This window comes from Nylanderia fulva, unplaced genomic scaffold (genome assembly GCF_048542155.1).
Source record: "Nylanderia fulva isolate GAGA-0341 unplaced genomic scaffold, ASM4854215v1 Scaffold17, whole genome shotgun sequence".
Classification (NCBI taxonomy): Eukaryota; Metazoa; Arthropoda; class Insecta; order Hymenoptera; family Formicidae; genus Nylanderia; species Nylanderia fulva.
Window position 1 is genome coordinate 3,122,293 of NW_028189945.1, and position 22,659 is coordinate 3,144,951.

A 22,659-nucleotide genomic window follows, 5' to 3' on the forward strand; every position below is an offset into this window, starting at 1 on the left:
CTTATCGTCGTCGTCGTCGTCTTCGCTCAGAGAAAAGTTCGACGAAATGGATGGTATCGGTGGAGGCGATATACGTCACGCGAGCGTATCGATTTTACAACGAAGGGTGAAATAATGGGATTGGCTCGAGTATCTCGTCGGACGAGACTCTAGGAGGAAGGGAAGGAGAATAACTTCGCTTAAACAGCCTAATATAATTTTCCCCATAAGCTAATAACACGTGAAAATGTATATATATTTCTCATGAAACTTCTTAATTGAAAATTAAAGCAATTAGTATTAATCGTCGTAGATTTGAAGCACCAGGATACTATTATTACATTCTCGTGAAAACAGTCAACAGCTTTGTTTACACGTTACTTAATTTGGCGTTCACATATTTACCGAAATGAAATTCTCTCGTATTCTTGCTTTGCGTACTCGTATATAAACGATGCAAATTTACTTAGCCCATAATTACTCGAAAAACTTTCCTTGTGGCTGAGTATAAAGTACGTAAGTTCTTCACGAGTATATATATATATCAGCTGGCATAAACTTGGGTTTATATTTGTTATCGCTATGCAGCGCTTATAGAAAGTTTGGAGAAGAATTTTCTCTTCAGCCTTGAGGAGCATCATATTGTAAGCAATAATAACATCCTTTTATGCGATAACTTCTGGCCCGACTAAGAGCGATGAGTCCTCGCGAATTCGTTGCCGCATGAATGCAATTATCATTGAGTGTATCACAGAAAGTTTCGTTATTGGATTTAGTTGTCCCTTTGACGAAACTCGGTATATTATTTATCTCTCTGGCAACGTCTACAATTTAATAACATTTATTAGGGGACCGAGGGATCAATAAAATGCAGATGTGTAGAGATATATACGAGTCATATCTGTCGCTTTAGTCGTCCAAAAACATCCTTTAGTTACAGTAACGCGCGTTGAAATACAAAATTATTCAACATTGTTCCAACATTTCATTACTCGTGTTACCATATGGTACCTGGATATTAAAATGTCGAGTAGTATGAATATTTAATTTAACTAATAAATTAATAAACGCGCCACAACAAACAGTTTCAGAAGAAAAATCGATACGATAAAGATTTCGATTTGCCATTTAAGCGATGTCTTTTTATATTTGTCCGAAGGAAGGGAGAAAATAGAATTTTTCCTCGAAAAGAAATATAAACTTCCGAAGGAAAGTTTCGCGAACAAATCGGGAACATTTATTATTATCAGCATCCACCTGCTGTCTACCAAACTAATAATACACCGTTCGGGAAATATATTTATTCAAATAAGTTTTGACACGCTCACATCGCTGCCCGATACTTCGCCCACGACGTAAACTTATACGATATAGCATTTTGATATGTTGCTTGAAATTTTCTCTATAAATTTCGACCACGCTGAAATCAAATATACGTTGAAATATGCGCTCGTGATTAAGCGCGACCAGACCCGGTCTTCCCACAGGGGAATGCGTGGTAGTCAAAGTATCTCGTTGGTAACTACCTGGAACTTGGTTCTTTTGTATGTCAGAATTTAGGTACGTGACGTTATCGAATGGTCAGCTGCTTGCATCCAGCGAGTTATTTAACATTCCGGACGAAAAAATTAAATTCCGAAGAGAGAAATAATTGAAAAAAACAAAATGTGAAGGCCGAGCGTGCGCGCAAATTACAAAAGCGAGGGTTTCAACGTCAAATTAAAAATTCCGCCCGGCATAGCTCGGCGCAGCCTGATTTAATAATAAACAAAATTCGAGGAAGAGTCGCGATGAACGCGATGTTTCGCAAGCCTGCTGCCCTCGCGATTGCATTCGTCCGGCTTTGCCAAGATATTGTTGCTCCTGCACCGCGCGATGAATCATGTTTCTCTCGAAACGACTGGCGCGAGAAACTCGGAAGAGCGGAGTTTCTCGCGCGTATTCGACAGAGAAGGGAAGACCTTCTTTCGAAGACTGCTATCATCTGTCACGTCGTTCTTTCTACTTCAATAAGAACGTCTTAATTCTACGATCCAATATAATTGAAAGAATAATTGTGCTAACTTGACGCAACGCAACGGAACGAGATTAACTAATAAAACAGCAGTGATAAGTGCACAACTTTCGTCTACTGAATAATTTTGGAGATTGTATGATTCTCTCGTGTCTTAATTCGCGTCTTTCCTTCTGTTTTCAGTGGACAAGAGGGTGCTGGATCCGCCGAGCGCCGACAATCAGCAGGTTATCGAGAGGTGTTATCCATTACCACCTCAGAATACCCTGATGTTGTCGGAGCTCCCGGAACCGCCGATTCCGCTGAGTGAAATCGGCCCTATACCACCCCCGCCCATGTTCAGTTCCCCGAGTCCTACTTTGCTGGCGAGACAACGGCAGATCCCGCTTTCGGACTGCGAGGATGAGGGTAAGTGTCCATAATATAAAGCATTAATTAATAATGCTTTAGACGAGGAGAGTAATTGGAGCAATTATAATCATATGAGAGAATATCATCTCTCTTCTCTCGCTTATTAGAATCCGCTCTACTAACACGATTCTAAGAATAAATCAACGTTTTCGATATCGACGTTCTGCCCTCTTTCAATCTCATTTCGAATTTCTTACGCACAATACCGTAATATGTAAAATAATGGCCGGTAATGAGGCGCATATTATTATGGAATTATTTAACATTGTTTATCTCATTACCGGCAATTTAATTTCATCGTTAATTATCGGTCTGCGCTAATTGATGACCGCAATTCCGTGTTGCATTGATGTACTTGCTTCTGTAATGATGCATGTCCAATTATCGACGACTATCGATCGTTATGATTGCGCCACCGAAACATAAATCAATCCCCTTCTTTTCCCTCGTTGTAACTTGCCGCGGGTATGTAATAATTGTATAAATCGGAAAAAGCAATCAACTCGCGTGTTTGTATATTTCAATTAATAAATAATAAATTCATTTATTAACGCATAAATCATATTAAACTTGTCCACTTGAATTTTCTGAGCTTCGATGAAATGACCATTTCATCTTTTTTGCGACGCAAAAATCCAAGTTTGTATTTTCACGTATAAATCTCAAAGGTCGAACAATACAAAAATCAGATTTTGAAAAGGCTCATAAGAGCCCCCGGGTGCAACATACTTGTTTCTAAATTCTTCTCTAATTCTTTTGAATGCTTCTTTCGACTAATTTACTCTTAATTTTCATATTCTGATTTATATATATACCTATCAGAGTCTTTCTAATTTATTACAACGTCAAAGAAAATAGTCGAAACGCGTCTGAAGATTACCCGTTACGTTCGATAGACGAGGAAGACGTCGACGTCGAGGAGGAGGACGACAATATGTACGTCTTCAGGGTGTCGCAGCCGGATCCGGCGATCGACACGTCCCGTGTCGAGGAGATACCGGCGAAGGAGCCCAAGTTCCACGCCGTGCCGCTCAAGAGTGTCCTGAAGAAGCGAGGTTCCGGAAGCGGACCCGGCACGCCTCAAAACACGCCGACGCAGGAGAACAGGCCGCTGACGCTTCGCCAGGAGCTCCATGCCTCATTCAAGTTAGTGCTCTCCTCCGTCGCGCTAATATTCGCTTTACAGTTGCTCGAGTATATCCATCGATGCGAAAGTGTTTGAGAAAAAAATATGGTACAATCGAAATTATTTTTATTGCGCGTTCATTTCTTCCCAAAGGGAAGAGTATCAGAGGATGGTAAAAAGTCACTTACAATTTGAATAATAATTATGCGAGATTTTCAAGATCAGCTCTTGAAAAGCGTTGCGATCTCTTTTTAGCATTTGTGAAAAATTCTATACAAAAATGAGGAAAATCCGTAATTGGGCAAAATCCATTTGACAGAACTTGATATATCTTTTTTAAAGTGGGCTTCAAAAGATTATGAACTCCGATCGAAGAGCTTTCGATCTTAAAATACATTATCCCTTGCGTTTATTGTGATTTATCGAGATTGTTAAAGGAATTTGGAGAGCGAATTTCACTTTAAACCGACGTTATATAGCATTGCCAATAATCGCGACGGTAATTAAGAGGCAAAAGCGCGGAATAAATGTAGAGAGCGCGAGTATTTGCGGATTTCTCTCCAACACTTCTCGCATCGAAACTCGAAACTCGCCGTAAGAATCGGGCGCTCTTCGAGAGCCATTCGGTGCAAATTTGCACCGGGATAATCCGCTTTCTCTACATCGGCTTTTCTTTAATTAAAAATCGGGGCTTCCGTTCTCGAAAGCCTTGTTTTCTCACGAGTCTCGTGAGCTGTTTGATACCGAAAACATCGCGTCTGCAAACAAGCTTCGAGTACACTTCACTAATTATTACTCTCTAATGAAAAGAGTAAAAAGTGGACGTCGAAGAGTCGCCTAATTTGTTTCGAACGTAGCCCTTTAATTTCCCGTCTCGCTGCTTGTAGTTTTTGCATCTGGCATCGCCTGCTTGAGCGAAAAGTGACGTAAGAATCTCTCGAATCTTCATACTTAGATTAAGACAAAAATGTCTTATTTAACAAGAAATATTATTTTTATATTTGATTAATATAAATTTGTGAGAGATATGATTAGATATGCTCGCCGCATTTTTTTACGACAAACTTCGAAATGCGAGACGGACTTATTGAAGGGAAACGTACGCGAGTAATCATGGAATGTACTTCGTGCACCCATTTTCGCCATTAACATGTCAGTCACTAGTAAAGCATCGTATTTTTCTTATGCTTAACCAGAAGGCCACCGTTGAGGCCTAGGATGAGAATATGGTAATTGGGCATTGGTTTTAATTAAGCATGTGTGCGAGCCGATATTGTATATATTATATATACATTATATATAATTTATATACGTATATATTATATTAAAGATAAATATATATCTTCTCCTTTTTTTCGACGTCTTCTTGACGACGCGCGGTTGATCGCGAGAGAACCAAAATGTTCTAGTCTCCGATTTTTTTTTTCTTTTTTTCTCTCGGTGACTCCCTACGCGAGCATGGCAATGTTCGAACGTTTTAAGCATGAGAAAACCTTAGGGAAATCCATGAAAAATCTCTCAGCCTTACGCTTGTCACGCCGCATATACATTCGATCACGCACGACATAGAAGCCGCGTCGAATATCGCGCGAGATGGGTCGAGAGCTGTTATTTTCCCTCTCGCGTGATCGATCGGTCTCGCGGGTCATGCGATCCATTATTAGTCGACGATAATTACGTAAAGAGAGCGACGAGGAACTCGTCATAATTATTTCGCTCTCGTGTGAGTATATAATATCAATATATCATTCTTTCAATATATATACCTTTTTTTTGTATATATACTTATATCTTGGACACTGATTTATATCTCGATATTTTTATATTTACGTCTCGTTAATTCTGATATATATTTATATAAAGCATGTAACCTTTTTTCCTCAAATATTAATAACTGTAATTATTGCTGTGATGCATTTGATTCTTGTAAATATTGTTTTTCACCAGATTGCAGAAACTTTTTATATATTAATTAAATTGTGAATTTCAATTTTATTCTCGTTTCTAATTTATTTCCTGTTGTCGTGCAATCTCTCTTTCTGCAGAAAGTCAGAAGAGAATTTACAAACAAAATATTATCCTGCCTTTTTTATGACACAAGTTTTATGCAATTATTTCGCGAGATCGTACTTTTATCTGCGGAAGCTTTATCGAAACTTGAAAAAAGTCTTAATGCTTTTAATACGTATATATGTAATATTGAATTAAATAATAAATATATTTTATAGAGATTCGCGCACGAGAATCTTAAGCATTTAGTTATTACAAGAAATAATGCAATACTGCCGATTTTTGTTCGCATTAAATTATTGCAGCTTTTGGCGCTTTCAAGCTCGCCGCCGGCTTCTTAACGTTGTTGAAAACGCTTTGAAAATATTTGGCCCGAAGCGATTCGCTTCTGACGTCACGCATTACACTATCTCGGCTATCTCGAAGGAAGTAAAAAATGTAGCGTAAAAATGTTCAGTAAAAACGAGAACATAATTGGCCCAGAAACTGTGGCATGCTTTTCGCGCTTAGATTTCTTAACGATCTCTTTCACGAAATTTTCGCACAATATCACTACTTTATAGAAACGTCTTTAGAAGCGCAACACAACGTGAATATTGAAAGTCTTGACAATTTACCGTCGCAATTATAATATTATGAGAGAGATTCTCATGATAAACTCACGAGAGAAGAGAAAATTTTAACTTTTTGCCGAGAACATTGCGCACACAGTTAAAGAGTGGCACTCGGTGCTAAATATTCGTGAAATGTTTTCAGTCTCTAAGTACTCGGAAACATCTTATTCTCAAAAGAAATTTCACACCGCAATATCTTTAGAACTTTAAGTTCAAAAATTCTCGACGCGCATTGAAAGGCAGCTCCTCCGATCGATTCGAGAAATTGCAAATTTAATTCAAACACGTTGAATGCCGACTTATTTCAATTATTTTCGTAATTATTTTAATCATCGGTTCTCGGAAAAATTTTATACACATATTTTTTCGTATCGGCAAAACGCCGACGTAGTTAAAAAAATCAGGCGATACAAATCGCAAATGAGATTCGTATTTGCATTCATATTTGTATTTCAATACTGCCTAATAAATCATTTATTTGAAACTAATAATATTGAGTTGATGTGAAAAATATTTATTTAATATAAGAAAATCCTTTTCAAAACAAATAAATATATTTGTTTAAAAAAAAAATAAATAAATATTTATTATATGAATAATTGTGTTCGGTGTAGGAACACATTAATTTCCATGATTATTACAATCACTGTGCGTTTGTTAAATTTTCGCAAATAAATGTTCCACCTCATCCCGAATACGTCGTACAACACTGACGGTGGATCGCGCGCGGAACAAGTAGTACAATCGCGAATAAAGTTGGCGCATTCAACGTGTTGTCGAACTGGTAGCAGCCGGACTTGGACGCGGATATCTGTCGTTTCACATGGGGTGTCCCGTTGTTTTCAACTCGACACATGTCACACACTATGCATTTTCTCTCTCTCTCTCTCTCTCTCTTTCTCTATACCCTCCTTCACCCATGAGCATATCCCATCTTTCGCATCTCTCGTTCTCTTTTAGCACCGTAGAGTAGAACATTGGTTCACGTAGCGTCAACCAAGCGGACACGCTACCCCGAAACGTAAATTAACAGATCTTTTGCACGTCCCGTTCCTCGTTCTTTCAGCAGTCGACCGGTCAGATTCGGCCTCACTTTGCCCTGCACGTTGGAGAACAAGGAGAACGCGCGGCCATATGTCATCAGGGAAGACGCGGATGGCGATTCCGGCGACGGACAAGTCCTCTACAGGGAAGATTACGATGACGAGAAAAGTAAGTCTCAATTTATTGAATTTTTTAAACTTTCAAATTGCACCCCGCGACGTAAAGATGTCTATTGACACTGTCATACGTTCGCGTTTTATTATTCAATCACGCATCAATAATGTAGTCTGATGCATAGTTGTTAATTAATATAATGCATATATATGTATAAATGGAACGATTACGATGACGAGAAAAGTAAGTCTCATCTTCGATTTTATTTACTTTCTAAACTTACAAATTGCACTCAATGACGTAAAGATGTCTATTGACACTGTCACATGTTCGCGTTTTATTATACAATCACGTATTAACAATGTAGTCTAATTCATAGTTGTTAATTAATATAATGCATATAAATAGAATAGGTATTGATAAAAGCAAATAAATTATTAATGCATTAGAAATAAAAGAACCAGCTATGTTATACACATAGTATATCTTGCTTAATTAATTAATTAATTAATTGTTGTATTAATTAAATCAAATAGTCTGTGCAAACCATGTATAAAATATATCTCAAACAAAGAACGTAATGAGTGAGCTATACTCATTATGACACAGTTTCTCGCTTATCGCGAAATAATGGAATAATTTTGCAAAATTCCATTTTTTTTCAACGTTTTTGCCACATGCATTTGCCTCTCTCTCTCTCTCTCGGTCATCAATTAGGCAGATTAGTAACTTTATTTCGTCCCGTTGTCGAATTTTAACGGATTCGCTGTGTGTGCATTACGAAAACATGGAGTTGCAGTCGTGTACCAGTGGAAAATCAATCATCTCCCCGCGGAAATAAATATGCCACGACTTTTTTCAAGAAAATTCCTATTAAAATTCTGCCGCAGTCGGACGCTTAAATCACGTGCGCTTGCATACGCGCGTGTGCATCGCGATAAAAATGCAGCTACATATGCAAAAGGCCTTGCGCACGAAAAAGCTAGGGCTATGTTTATTTCGTGCTTTCGCCGTCGAAGTGTATGAGGTTTCAAATTCTCGACGCAAATTCAGTGAATGGACTTCCGAACGGAACATTCGTAAATAGTTTCGCGATATAAAGTTCGCGTTGCCTCTCACTCTTTTTTTCGCGTTGGAAAGAGAGACGCGAAGGATCGTTCTAAATCTCGAAGAATATAGTTTGGAAAAAAGCCGAGTCAGTCGCAGCTGCCAGAGGAACTTTGCGGAACGCAGAAACGAGGGAAAAAAGAAACTCGCGAAGAAACTTGACGGACTTCAAACATTTGCGAAAGTTGAGAAAATTCATAAGAAGGTGGAAATTTTGACGTGCCAGCGCCAGACAATCAGTATGGACGCTCTTTGAACAACTCGACATACGTATATTCGCGTCCGAAATTGAATCTGATGTTTATTTCAGAAGTATATCGCTTGCAATAATTTTTTTATAATAATAATTTTAATTGCTGAATATTTCAAAGTTTGTAAATGTCATATATAAATATATAACCATACAAGTTTATTATATATAAATGTATAAATTCTACATATGCATATAATGCAGAAATATTTTTTAAATATATTTATTTTTTATATAATACTTTAAAATAGAATTGTAAATAACAACACACAACTACGCACTTAGACAGCGCGCATTTTATTTATATTTCTAATAAATGATCTAATAAGAAAATCTGTTTGATGATCGCTTTATCGCGGATTAAATGTCTCGCAGGAAATCCGAGCGGATTTCCCAACATTTTAAATCAGCCTTCAGCGACCGGACTAATTATATTCGCGCCGGGTCGTACGTATGTATACGTGTGTGTAAGCGAATATTGAGAGGTTTATATTAATCCCCGAAGATAGCTGGCAAGAGAGTGTGTCGCTCAGTATGTTCCTAGTCGTTCTTTAGTCTGGATTTATCTCGTAAGGGGCTTCTCGCTAAATTATTATCGAGCGCGTAGGCGGGAACGATCATAAAGTTACTCTCTTAAATCCGCAGAAGCTTAGAAAATCCTCCATCGAAAATTCATATATCCGCTGTAAAATTAATTCTCTCCCGACACGAAGTGCGCGATCGAAGGACTCCGGCAATTTCCGGAAACGCGTAGTAGTTTGTGATTCCGCGAACCGGGTCAGTGCTGCGAAAGCCAATGCGGTAATTAATATCCCTCTGGGAATCCCCCCAATTTCGATTACGCTTGGAACACGTTTCGGGCGAAGCAAGCTTTTCGTACGCCTCCACCAATTCGGGAAGGCGAAAGAGGCGAGAGAGAGAGAGGATAGAGTGATGACACGATGCTGTCGATATGGACCGCGTCGACGGTGTCGATCGTCTGCGCCTCGATCGAGCCGGTCGAACACGCCCCGTTGTTGTACCGCAGCTTCAGCTGCTCGTCGATCCTGGAGGGTAATTAGCGATCGTGACGTACGACTCTCGGACGCGAGATTAATTAATTTAAGGCCGATGCGCGATTTCACGTCCGCGCGAGATTCATTCCGGCTCTCGCGTTTTAAAAAATTTGCATCTATGATTATATTATCGCGTCCTCTTATAAATGACTTGATCTTTGAGAGGAATTTTGTTCTTGTTATTTAAATTAGCTCTTTGACATTTTTCTCTTTCGCGCAATCAGATTAATGAATTAAAAGACAATTTCGATATCTTCTGTTTTGACAGGCCGTTTGGCAGCCAAGATTGCGCGCAAGGAATCGCTTTCGCTGAAGCTCGCTCTCAGGCCGGATAGACAAGAACTCATCAATAGAAATATCCTTCAACTGCAGTCAGACAATGAGAGGCAGGAAACGAAGGAGGCGATTGGTGCCAAGCTCATCAGGTGAGAAAATTATTTTGTCATCTATCACGTCGTAATCTGAGACACAGTATGAGATGAAGCAGTAAAAATTAAAATTAAATTGATATTTAAAAAAAATAAAGCTCTTGTAACTTAATATTCGTATTCCGGATCTGTCAAACAAATTTGGCATATTTAAAATTATTGTTTTGATAATGACAGAACTGAGCGCGTACATTAATTCCGGAAAAAATCGATTTCCCTTTTGTTTTCATCGATATTCGTCTGTCACGACTGATCAGGCTCGCCTGAAAACGAGCTTGAAATAACAGCTGTCTCTTGAAAAGATTACGCGCGGATAATGGGACGAGCGGTCTCGGCCGCGGTGAATCACATTGTTTGCACAAAGTGGATGCCCCTTTCCCTCCTGCGAATCTTCTCTCTTTTCCACTCTCGAAAGAAGATTAAAGTGGCCGATGAACTTACACTGATTTACGTTACCATTCTCATTTCAGGCGGCTGAGCATGCGGCCGACTCAAGAGGAACTCGAGGAGAGAAACATTTTGAAAAGTGAGTTTATACTTTATCAGTTTTCTCATTGATTACGAACAACGTTCGCATGAGATTTTTGAGATCAATACTATACACTATTTAGAAAAGCTATTTTGAAAAAAAATTTAATTTTCTAAAATTCAAGAATTACACGTACATATTTGCTTTAGCTTGATAAAACAGTTTACTTTTCACAAAGACTGAAATTAAATATGTGTTTACTTTGTGAAATCGAATGGGATTAAATTTCGAGTGTTCTTTTTTACAGAGCAAAGTCCTGCCGAGGAAAAAAAGCAGAAAGAGGAGAAGAAACGCTATCTCCTGCGTAAGTTGAGTTTCCGACCAACCGTCGAAGAACTCAAGGAGAAAAAGGTGATTATAAGCGGAAAAAAATAATTTCTTCGTAAAGCTTTACAAATTTTCGTTGCCCTACATATGTTCTTTAACATTTTACGATTACACAGACTGATTACACGTATATATGTATATCGATTGCAAAAGATAAATAGCTGAATTTAAATTCAATCGATATATTTTATCGTGTCTTATTTTACGGTGCTATTTTCTGATAAGGGCTTAAAGGACTACGATAAAGCGCTATAAAAACGAAACGCAATATACCTATCTTTTTCGTTCTTCCTGCAGATTATTAGGTTCAACGACTATATCGAGGTAACGCAGGCTCACGATTACGATAGAAGAGCCGACAAGCCCTGGACGCGGTTAACTCCGAAGGACAAGGCTGCCATTAGGAAGGAATTGAACGAGTTCAAGAGTTCGGAAATGGCCGTTCACGAAGACAGCCGACACCTCACCAGGTACTATATTTCACGTTTTACGAATTTATAGTAAAGCCATTTTGAAAGTACAGTTTGCACCCCATCAGCATTTGATCAAAGCAATCCTGCCGAATGTGCACAGTATTTTGAAAATTGGGTTGAAGAAATTGCGTTATATTACTGAACATTGTAGACTCGATAAAACTTGATAATTTAACGTACAAGTTTTCTGAACTTGAAGATTAAATCACAAGAAAAAAGCTTAGTTTACCAATACTTCAGTAATTATCGATCGCATGTAATTGAAAAGTTATTGACACTTCGTATCATTCGACTAATATGAATATGATATGCATAATTCGAATAATTATATACCTTTTAACATGTACTTTTCTGTTTTTTTTTCGCAGGTTCCATAGGCCATGACAATTGCAATGTGTTGAGGTGCTACAGTGTGGTGCGGGTATACGTGAAGGTGCAGTGTGGTGGCCTCGTGTTGAGGCTGGATAAAAAGAAGGGTATCGTGGCTCTTTCCGAATTTAACGGCGAAGTGCGCGATACTCCGATCGGTGACGGTGATTTCTTTGACGTTGCTGCGTCGTGTCGCCGTTCGTCGTTGTCGCCGTAACATCATTCACCGGCACTTCCTCCGTCATCGTCATTTACACACGTCAGCGGCGAGCGCCACCACGACGTCGACGAAGATTGTGATAGGGTGACCCGCCGTCTCCGTCGAAGAGGATGGGTGGCGGGCCGCTCGCCGATTTCTTTTCTTAAGGGTCGTTCACACTCGTGCTTAGCCGCGCAAACTAGCTCTTCGTTCTTTCCAAAACCTAATCTTTTTGAGTCTCTCTTCGGCGCCGACTCGAACGACAATGTCGTTGCAGTGCATGCATCGAGAGACGAATCTCTTATATATTCTCAATATGCTCGAAATATTCTTGAAAACTGCGCGGTGAATTCTGAAATAGGTATATACTGCGCGTATCTTCTTCCGCATTCATTGAAGCTTAAAAAACTAATATTTAACTTCAGATTTACTCTCGAAAGCTTGCCGCTGTGAAAAATCAAAATGCTGTACAGAGTAAGTAAAACTTTTTTATAGAAACGTTTCTCAGTGTGTGTTCGCGTCTCGCTGAATAAAATCAGAAGTCAATTTCTGATGGTATATCGTGTCTCATTCATAATTGACGTTTTATGTTATGAATTTTATAAATTATTTTTTCTCTTTGTTATGTATAAATTTAAAAAATTATGTGAGAGGGACGTGAAAATGCGAGATTACGTCTATCACGAATATGTTTTAGCGATAAAAAAGTGATACGCAATCGGAACGCGTGTCACATGCATATATCGATGCGTGAAAATGTGTAGATTAGTCGCGCATATAAGATTAAGCGCGAGAAACTTTGGCATAATTCCATGGACACTGCGAGCGCACGCGTGTGAACATACCCTTAAAATGTGTAAAACACCATTTTGCAATCAAGCTAGCTCATCAGTGTCACCTGGCATCATTGTAAATGTAAATCGTTTCAAGTTTCGAGCCATCGTAACGCGTAGATATGTGATACGTCTTGTTGATATCACTCGAAAAAAAATACTCGAATCCTATTTAAAAAAAAAAAAAACATTCAAGAAGAAGAGATACATCACATTACAAGCGATATCTCGTAACTAACATCGTCGTGAGTTGAGTTTAGTTGACAAAAAAATGTTTTAGTATTAATATTTTTATACGTTGACGAATATATAAAAGGCAAAGGAAAAAAGTGTTTCCGCAAAATAATTTTTCGATATAACCCTCGTTTTTAACGATTAAGAGTCTATTCGGCTGACGTCCGAAAATGTGATTTACGATAATTCCATGTTCTTACGATTTTGGCGCGATAATCCGCGGGCAGAGTATTCATTGCTTATGACACATTAACACAATTGCGTGCATAGTTTATTGAGCTCTTCGTACGCGTCGCGCGAGGAATGAAAACAGCCATTCGGTGTCTACGACAATCGGTCGACTGCTCGATCGACACAATAACTGTTTTCCTTTACTGCCAGGTATCACTCTCTCGTGGAGCTGCCTTGAGGAGCAAGCGCTTACGATTATCTAAAGAAAAAAATATTAGATATACTCCGTTTGCGGGAAATCAGAGATGCATTGTGCAATGTAACTTTGTACAGAAGTACATAGCGTGTATATTAGTGATTATTATTATTATCATCATTGTTACGTCTCTCGATAATCTCGCTATAGGGACACGCTCTATTGTCCTCGTTAATTTCAATCGCGCGTGCGCGCGCGTTTTAATCGCAGCAATGTTAATAAATTTCTTAAGAGCAAAAGTACGCGTGCTAGTTGTTGTTCCGTATTCGTCGAGTACAAATGTAGTAATTAATTTTATAACGGTTTGGCAAGAAGAAAAAATCGTTAAACATATCTTCGATAAATACGATGTATGTTTGCTAAGCATTTCGAAAAAAAAAAAAAATAATTTATTGATAGTAATAAAGGAAAAATATATCAAAATCGAATGTCTCTCATAAAAGTTTATTATTAATTTATACTCGCAGAAACCGGAACATCAACACTAATTATTCCGCTCTTTGTAAAAGCAGTTTGCTGGGTGAATCGTAGTCCTATATAGTTCTGTCTATAATGCAGACGAAGAAAAATTGAATTAGGCAGAAAATTAGCGTTAATTGATGTCGGTGATATGACCGGCTCGTAGTGTCTAAAATCGTTCGGCCCGTTGTTCTCATCGGAGGGTAGAACGAAAATATTCGCGTTATACAAATCGCTAAAATGTTACGCGCAAATTCGTATTTAGATTCGCAGCTGATCGAAAGAACGAAGTCAAACGATAAAGATAAAAAAAAAAGATGAGAAAAAGAGTGACGAGAGAAGACACGTGCCTCTCGATGTGCGATGTGTCTTGCACGCTTATCTCTGGAAGCTTCTTGCATCTCCTCCCTCCGCTTACCCTTCCCCAGGTTTCTGTAAAACCAACCCTCTTGCTCGCGTCACTATTGACGCGAGTAGAGAGATTCGTCATCGATCATCCCTCCTTATTTTGGAGAATGGTGAACGAAACAAGAGAACATATTGCGAGCTACGAAATTGCGCGATGCGCAAATCCATAGCTGTGGTGAGTAAAAAAGAACAAGTCGTGATCGAGATTCTACTTTCCTCTCCCGTTTAGAGATCCTAGTTTTTAACGATCGTCCAATGGGGTGAGAGGATCGGTGTGTAATGTGTCGATCTTTCTCTTAACCCGTCGGTGAACTCAGCTGTTCGATATTAATTCGTCAACTTCGAGGTCGTCGAAGGTAAAAAGGACAAGACACCTCTACCTTCGGGAAATACCACGAAGAAGCACGTCATAAGGAACGTCATAAAATAATGAGCAGGGAGATTAAAGTGTCTCTCTCGTTCCATTGGTCGAGCGCTGTGGCTACCATGTAGTCGAATAAATATATCCATTTCCGGATTGTCTGAGCCGGTGTAAATGTATACCCGTGCGCGAGTAACATAGATATGTGTGTGTGTATGAGTGATGCGCGAGGAAAGATTATGAACAAATATTTTAGGAAGAGAGTGGTCGAAATTTGAGTGAAACGTCTCTGCCAACAGTCCTTTTTTCTCCCTGTGCTACGTTCGAGAACGTATTTTTGTGCATGCTCACGTGTGTCATATATACTATCTGCATATACATTTTAAATATAGCCGACGCCACTTGAGTCATATATATCTATATATAGTAGATTAAATTAGAAAAATGCCAGTTGTTTCAATGTCAAAATACATTATTAAAAAAATAATGATAAAGGTATTTATCACACGGCGGAGAGATTAAGCGCTCTTATTAAATTTTTGTGAGCGTGAATAGGTAACAAAATTTTTATTTTTACGTTTAATTGCAATTGAATTTTATTTATTAGGAAATTTAATTTTAAACTCTGAAAATATTTAACTTTGCGGCGTTTTAATGGCTTTTCCGTTAAATTATGAATCAGGAACAATAGTTTTCAAATTTTTTAAAGGGCGATAGCATGTTACGCCCTATACGCATAATAAAATTTTTCACCACTTAGCGAATATCAGAAATTTCGTATCGATCGTTGATCTTTGAATGCAGGTTTCGACGGTGAAAAAAAATTAAAAAATTTAGACAATATTTAACATATTATCAATAGATCATGTGCGCGAATAAATGATTGACTGTTTCCAAATAGAGGGTCTACACATTTTTGATCTAGAGAGACGTTCTCGAGCGTAAATCTGATATATATCTTCACATCTGTTCGAAGCGTCCACTCTCTGAAGCGTAAAACCCACAAGGCAAGAAAAAGTAAAAAAAGCACGCGAAACATACGTCTAATAATGTGAATGATGATGATTTTATGTACATATTAATAATATATTATAAATATATAGAAAAGAGCCCACACACTCTGCTACACGCTACGCGATATTACGCAATGTGTATGTATATATATATTATATATATATATATATATATATATATATATATATATATATATATATAAATATAAACGGTGAATACTTATATAAAATACTAATTTTTAGATAACTACGCGCTCTAAAAAATGCAAAACAATACACCATATACATATATAAATATTATACATATAAATAAATGACGCGTACAAGCAGTATGTGCATTTTCCAGCACAGATAGATAGTTGGTATTTTGTGTACAAAAACTGAAAAACAATTGTTGGACATTCTCTGAACGGCCGCGCGTATCACGAGGGTTCAAAGGGGATGAAATTACGAAATTCAAATTCTCCGTTGCAAATCGCGTTGACGAGAACAATTATATATATATACGATTGATTGTGCGGAATCGCACTGACGCGCGTCACGAATCATCGATCCCCGTAGTTACTTCATGTATCGTCGTCTATCATCTGTGAATGTAATGATATTATCCGAGCTTAACGTACCTACTCTCTCTCGTTCGCATCCTTACTCGACGACGCGCGTCCGAGTCGTTTCCCTTTTGTACATCGTGCAAATTATTCATCGTGACGTTTATTCTGTAAGCGAATTTTTTCACACAGAAATAAAGAGAAGAGATCATCAAAAATCGGCTGAATAATTCCCTTCAAACGAGTCTGACAAATTTCGACGAACACAGTTTCACTCTGCTAATTAAAAAAAATAATGTTTTATCTATATTTATCTGTATAAGAAAAAAAAATATATATATAAGTCTCTCGCGTAATATTTCCGAGAAACGAGGCTGTACGAAGTTGTTTCGCGATTTGCAGAATAGCGGAAATCCTGCGCGATATCCGTAATAATTGTCAGGTTGTAAAAAAAGACAAGTAACGGAAGTGAGTTTGTCGTAATCACTGAATACATACAAACACACACACACACACATACACACAAACGGACAATTCTACTTGTATTATATTATCTTAACGATAGCGAAAAGCATTGTAATAATAAATAACAACAATAAGGAGTAATAGCAATTTAAGGATGAATGTAAGAAGAGAAAAAAGCGCGTGAGAGAGAAAGAAAAAGAGAAAATGCGTGTATGTGTATGTTGTATTGAGAACAGTGGGGAACGCGAACTGACAGTTCTCCAGCGGGATTTTCCGCGATGCTGAGGAACCCCGAGAGGTTCGCGATCACCAGAATAGGCTTTAGGGCGCTTTCACGCTGGATACTCCGCCGGACTCTCCGATTTGCTTAAATAAAGGGTAAAATGGTCCGGATGACAGATGAATCCGGCCCCGAGTATCCGGCGCAAGGGCAAGCAGCCTAGAGATTTTTACCAAAATGACTCCACGCCAGATGACGGGGGGTGGAAGCAGTTATAATTAGATGTAATTCGAATTTTCGCTCTGTTTCACGAGCGAAAATACCCTCTATCCCTTTCCCACCATTTTTTGATAAGCAGCGATGTGCGTGAAGGGATCGCTTCGGCGATCATTCGTACGACTTTTGACGATCATTTTGCCGTTCCGTGTGGTCCTGTAAATCTTACCTTCTGTTCCGTCGATAGTACACGATCATCGAGAATGGCGTTTCCTGGGAGAAAAAACGACGGACAAATTGTCTCCCGCCTTTGCTCAGGGGATGAAATAATCTCCCCCTATCTCTAGGAGGTCATTCGCGCGTTTCGTGTTTCGGGCGCGAAAGATCATCATTAAGGATAGATCATCGAGGCGTTAGTTAGAACAAGTATTCTCTCTTTCAGGATAATACGGAAGCGCCTGAATAATTATCTCGTGCTTATATAGCGACGTAATTATTCGCGTCTCGTATATTATTTGTCGCTGCACGATTTATGCATGCATTTTTCTTAAGATGTTAATTTTTTCGCGCCTGCATAAAGCGCGGTTTTCTCTTTCTATAATATATAATATATATATATATAATATATTCATAATATATATATATATATATATATATATATATTATATATATGTATACTTGTCAGTTTGTCCGTCGACGTTTCATCCCTTAAAGACGTCGTTTTTCGATTCGGTACACTCGGCCAGTGATCGATCGCTGACGCGCGTTGCACGGGACGTAATTTTGGGAAAATTGTATTATATATCGAAACCGAAAAATCCTCTATATGTAAGAATAATAATGTATATATGATTATATATATATATATATAAAAACTTGAATTAATTGCACTCTCGAGAGAGCAGCTGCCCCTTGATCCAATGAAGAAATCGAGGCGCACCGAAAATCGGACGGAAAAATGGAGAAAGAAACGAAGAAATTTATATGCGCAGATACGTATTAAAAAAAAAAAAGAGAGAAAGAAAGGAAAAAAGAGAGAAAAAGCACGTTGTTCTCGCATTCATTTCGAAAAAATGCTGCGTTCTAATCCATTTTTGTTTCGTTGTTAGTTTGTACGCACTACGATTATCGCAATTTATTGTATTATCGACGAGATAATGTAACAAACAAAAAATACTGTTAACTATTCTTAAAAAAATTAAAACTTTTGTAAACTGAAATCATACCTGTGGAGTCGGCGAAGAGTTTACTTACTTGATGCTTCCTTTTCTTTCAGGTACTTACCATCTAATCCTTTCAAAACGAGCTGCATTAAATTTATATATGTACGGAGAAAAATAGTAAATCATATATCAGATAGTAAATCATATATCAGAAGTATAAATCAGAGTAACTGTTTGATCAATAGATTTAATTGTCAATATTCCTATTGGAAATAGTTGGTGAATAAGGACCCAAACAACACCAAGTCCAAAATTGACGTATAAGATATCTTTAAGATGTTTTTTTTTGTATCATATAAGATTTCTTTTAAAGTTTCTTAAAGATTTCTTAATGATATCTTATATGCCAAATTTAGACTTGATGGTCTGGGGAGGGATCTCTTTTTCATTCGGGAATATACGGATGGAAAAGAGTGAAAAGCTGAAATAGAAAAATCAAGATACGTTTCTATTTAATATATTGAATTTTATCACATATTGTTATACCTGAGTAATGTATTAAAATTAATTGCATTCTTTAGGTCGTTCTTTTTTCGAAAATCTATTTGAGATTCGTTGAATAAATTATATAATTAACTTACGAATCCATCGCTCCAAATATGCAATCAATATTTATATAAAAAAAACTATTCTAATGCAAATTTTATCAAAAATAATTTGCTATGCATTATACATTTCAAGCGTGCGCCTTGAAACATAATATGCAATAAAAGTATTTTTAAAAAGACATACGTATACATATATAATTAGTAATTAGAGAGAATGGTATATACACATTATACTATATAATGAGATCATTGATGACTCGTTTGCGTAGCGTCTGGAAATGACTCAAAATTCGCAAATTCGTGATCAAAGGAATCCACCTTTTGTTTCTGTGTTTTCCATCGATTACTCGCCCTTAGAATCCGGAATGGCGATTCCTACACGTGAAATAAGAGATGGCAAATCATTTTAATTATCGGTCCCCAAACTTTTTTTTTAAATCGAGAAGAACTCGTTCTTGATTTAATCCTTTATCGAAATAAAATATACCATTTTTACATTTTTTTAGAGCAGTAATTTTTGATCATTGAATAATTTAAGCAGTGCATATTATAAGGCAGTTCAACTTTTTTTATATTTTGAAAAGCAAAAGAATTCAAATATCACATCTGCCTTAATATCATATTAAAAAAAGCAAGATTATTATTCGTATCATTATAGTTACCTTATAATCACTCACCTTTTTTAGCATGTAACTTTGAACGTCGTAGCCCATGTAAAAAGCGATCCGCTGAAGACTCAGGAGATTTCGGAGTCTGAGACGAGGGTCCGGTTGTAGGAGCCGTTTCAGAAGATCTCTCGCTGCTGGTGAAATATCCGCATTCGGTGGTAAGGTGCCCGGTACATTCACGCAATTCAGATCGTCTTGATCAGATAAAAAGTCGGACGATAAAGTGGACGGATACTGTAACAAAATTATGCAACATTGCAATTAGTTTTCCAATCGATAACTGATTTCTCTCAAAAACACGATAATTCTATCATTATTAATTATTATTTTAGCATTTTGTGATATTTTATTTATTTACGTCATTATCTTATAACATTGCATCAACTGTTTTAATTGCAAGTTAGAATTCACGACTGCTTAATCCCTCCCTATTCGAGATATATTAAAATAATTAAATTACCACGATACCAATTTTGCTCGTCGAAGAGAAAAATTGACATCAACGATAAAACGACGTTATCGCCTATGGAGCCGAGATTTAGTCATTTAATGAGGGGCCACGCACCCGCACTCGGAAGAAACCACGAGGTTTGCGGAAGGACTTCTTTTTTTTTCGCCACAGAGCCGCAAAGGAGGCGGGGGATCCATAAATATCTCCTTTTACGAGAAGCGAGAGACTAGGAGAAGCTATTACCGATGTGTGGATTCCGGCCTGTCTAGTCGCGCTGCTTCGTGTACGGCCGGCATACCACACAGGTACACGTACAGGCAGGGTCAACGGCCACTCGCGACCCTCAACCTATCCTATCCGCTCGTTCGCATGTCCCTCCACCGTGTGGTACGACCTCGCACGACCTCGCGCGGATTTCTTCGCGCGGCTTCGCGCCTCACGTGCGCCGAGACGTCGCGACTTTGACAAGACACGTCAAAACGTGCGAAACGGGACTCACGTTGGAGAACATTTTCTTTGTCGAGAAGTTGTTTTATACCTCGCACCTCGTGTGTGTCCTCTCTTCACGGTTGATTCGCGAAGTGCGCATCTCGGTTTATGTACACGCAATCCTCGATATGCTTCCTTATTTAGAATCTGGTCGCCGGGTTAATAAAATAGTGGCTTGGATTATTGAATATGTGGACTCATTTGTATATGCAAAGGATGAATTTTTCGGAATTTTTTTTATCAGCGACGTGGACATTCCAAGATGAGATACCGAAGAGAGAACGGGTCTCTCCTAATCAACGCATAGCTCCGAAAATGATTAATAAATGCCTGTTAATTATTCTTCTGCGAGAAAGATGACCGCGAGCGAATTTGATTAATTTCCATATAGATTCGTCTCCGGTTTGGTCCTCCGGCAAAATATGCGCACACTAATCGCTAATTAGCCTCGCTATTACACCGCGTGGTTTTCACATCGTTGTTTACAAACGGAGCCGAGAGAGAAAGAGAGAGAGAGAGAGAGAGATGGATCCACACACACACCTGAGGTGGCTCCGTCAGGTCGTTGGACCACGCGCGGCGAACGGGATATTTCAATTCGATCTCGGCGAGGGAACCTTGACCGAGAGAATAACGGTACGGAATGATCATTACGAGATCGTACACGGTAACGTGCGGCTTTTAACGCCGCCGTCTCTTCTGCATAGATCGGTCGAATCGTCCGCCTCGTCGGCGCCGACAACCTTCAACGTCCGCGAAATGGATGGATGCTGCGGACACGAGGAGGTGAAAGAGTACGACGGGAGCAACGAACCAAAACGTGAATTAAGACGAGAAATTAAGACAGTCTTAATTATTCTATTTTTTTTTCTTGATTCACTTATTCGCCAGTTCATATCCGAAGCTCCTGTAGACCTTTGTATGATGATTATTCGTTTCGAGATACATTCGTGGCTTCTCAATATGCAGACACGTGCGAATGAGCGTTAACGAGCGGTTCGTGGTACACGTCCTTCAGGATTAAGATGTATGGATTGAGTTACAACGTCTGCGCGCCGGTTTACGTTTACACCGAGACGTAATTTCGTAAAATTGTACTTCCTGCCAGGTGCTGCTGTGACGACAGACTTCTACGTACAAATTATGAAATAAATCGCGGACACGTGCAAAACAGGGTGATAATTTATTTTCTCGACGAACGTAATGGAAATAAAAGTCAGGCCATTATATTAATTTCTAGAATAAAGAATAGGCATTTGTATTTTTTCCTACTTTTGACAGTCGAAATAATTTTATTTCGAATTATCGATAATAAATGCAAGAGCAAGGCTGATACTTGAAAAATTTGTCAAACTCATTTCATCTCTTCTCTCGAAAACGAAGAACGATATACATATACACGTATATGCGATATGTAAATATATTTTTATATATATGTTTTATGCTAAATGTAGCCGCTCGCGAGTGGCTAATTGTTGAGCAAATTCAAGCTTCTGCCCGACTCGATCCTGCTGCAAATACCTTCATTAGCACAATATACTTTTCGCTTTTACCTTCTAAACTCTAAACGATCGTACTTTCCGTGTATATATACACTTTATCTAAAAATAGTATATTAATGAAAAATTTAGAGGACATACATTCTGCTTCTCCGTATACCTCGAGTATTCAAATCGCTGATTTGAGATACAAATTCCTTCTCTCTCTCTTTTCGACATACTTTGCGGTCTGTAAGATGTAAAAATACCTAGGAACGCTCTACAATTTTATCGCGAAAACATCGAGCAAAAAAGCATATACACGCGGTTTCTCGTGAGAACTTTTGCGGTAATTAAAGTACCAAGGGGTTGAGAAAATAAGATGCAAATTTACAGAGATCAAAAAGATTCTCTTCGTTTTACAGCAAATGTTTCTTTCTTGGCGTGGGAAAAATTTTATCGCACATGTTACCCATAAGAAAAAAAAAATATACTTATATGTATATCTTTTCGGGTCATCTTGTGCAAAGAAACATTAGTATTCTAAAGATTGAAAAGAATATCTTTCA

General features: G+C 38.2%; 2 protein-coding genes across 12 annotated transcripts in view; one reads left to right on the forward strand and one right to left on the reverse strand.

Annotated features, from left to right (window-relative positions):
• The window catches only part of LOC114938199 (phosphatase and actin regulator 2), a 220,729-nt gene extending 202,276 nt beyond the window's left edge, over window positions 1-18,453 (forward strand). For 7 of the 10 annotated variants that reach the window (XM_085481185.1, XM_085481186.1, XM_029312038.2 and 4 more), the window contains 9 exons: window positions 2,177-2,401; window positions 3,301-3,550; window positions 4,727-4,759; window positions 7,221-7,366; window positions 9,993-10,149; window positions 10,623-10,678; window positions 10,929-11,032; window positions 11,306-11,478; window positions 11,850-18,453. In XM_085481185.1, the coding sequence (XP_085337311.1) occupies window positions 2,177-2,401; window positions 3,301-3,550; window positions 4,727-4,759; window positions 7,221-7,366; window positions 9,993-10,149; window positions 10,623-10,678; window positions 10,929-11,032; window positions 11,306-11,478; window positions 11,850-11,865 (1,160 nt within the window). In that variant the 3' untranslated portion in view covers window positions 11,866-18,453. The remainder of the gene's footprint in view (window positions 1-2,176; window positions 2,402-3,300; window positions 3,551-4,726; window positions 4,760-7,220; window positions 7,367-9,992; window positions 10,150-10,622; window positions 10,679-10,928; window positions 11,033-11,305; window positions 11,479-11,849) is intronic. The other 3 variants (XM_029312032.2, XM_029312034.2, XM_029312033.2) reach the window with 3 other exon arrangements.
• A 438-nt stretch (window positions 18,454-18,891) lies between these two features.
• The window catches only part of S6KL (ribosomal protein S6 kinase like), a 49,888-nt gene continuing 46,120 nt past the window's right edge, over window positions 18,892-22,659 (reverse strand). For both annotated transcript variants that reach the window (XM_029311898.2, XM_029311897.2), the window contains 2 exons: window positions 19,682-19,906; window positions 18,892-19,379 (listed from right to left, as the gene is read on the reverse strand). In XM_029311898.2, coding sequence (XP_029167731.1) covers window positions 19,251-19,379; window positions 19,682-19,906 — 354 coding nt within the window. In that variant the 3' untranslated portion in view covers window positions 18,892-19,250. The remainder of the gene's footprint in view (window positions 19,380-19,681; window positions 19,907-22,659) is intronic.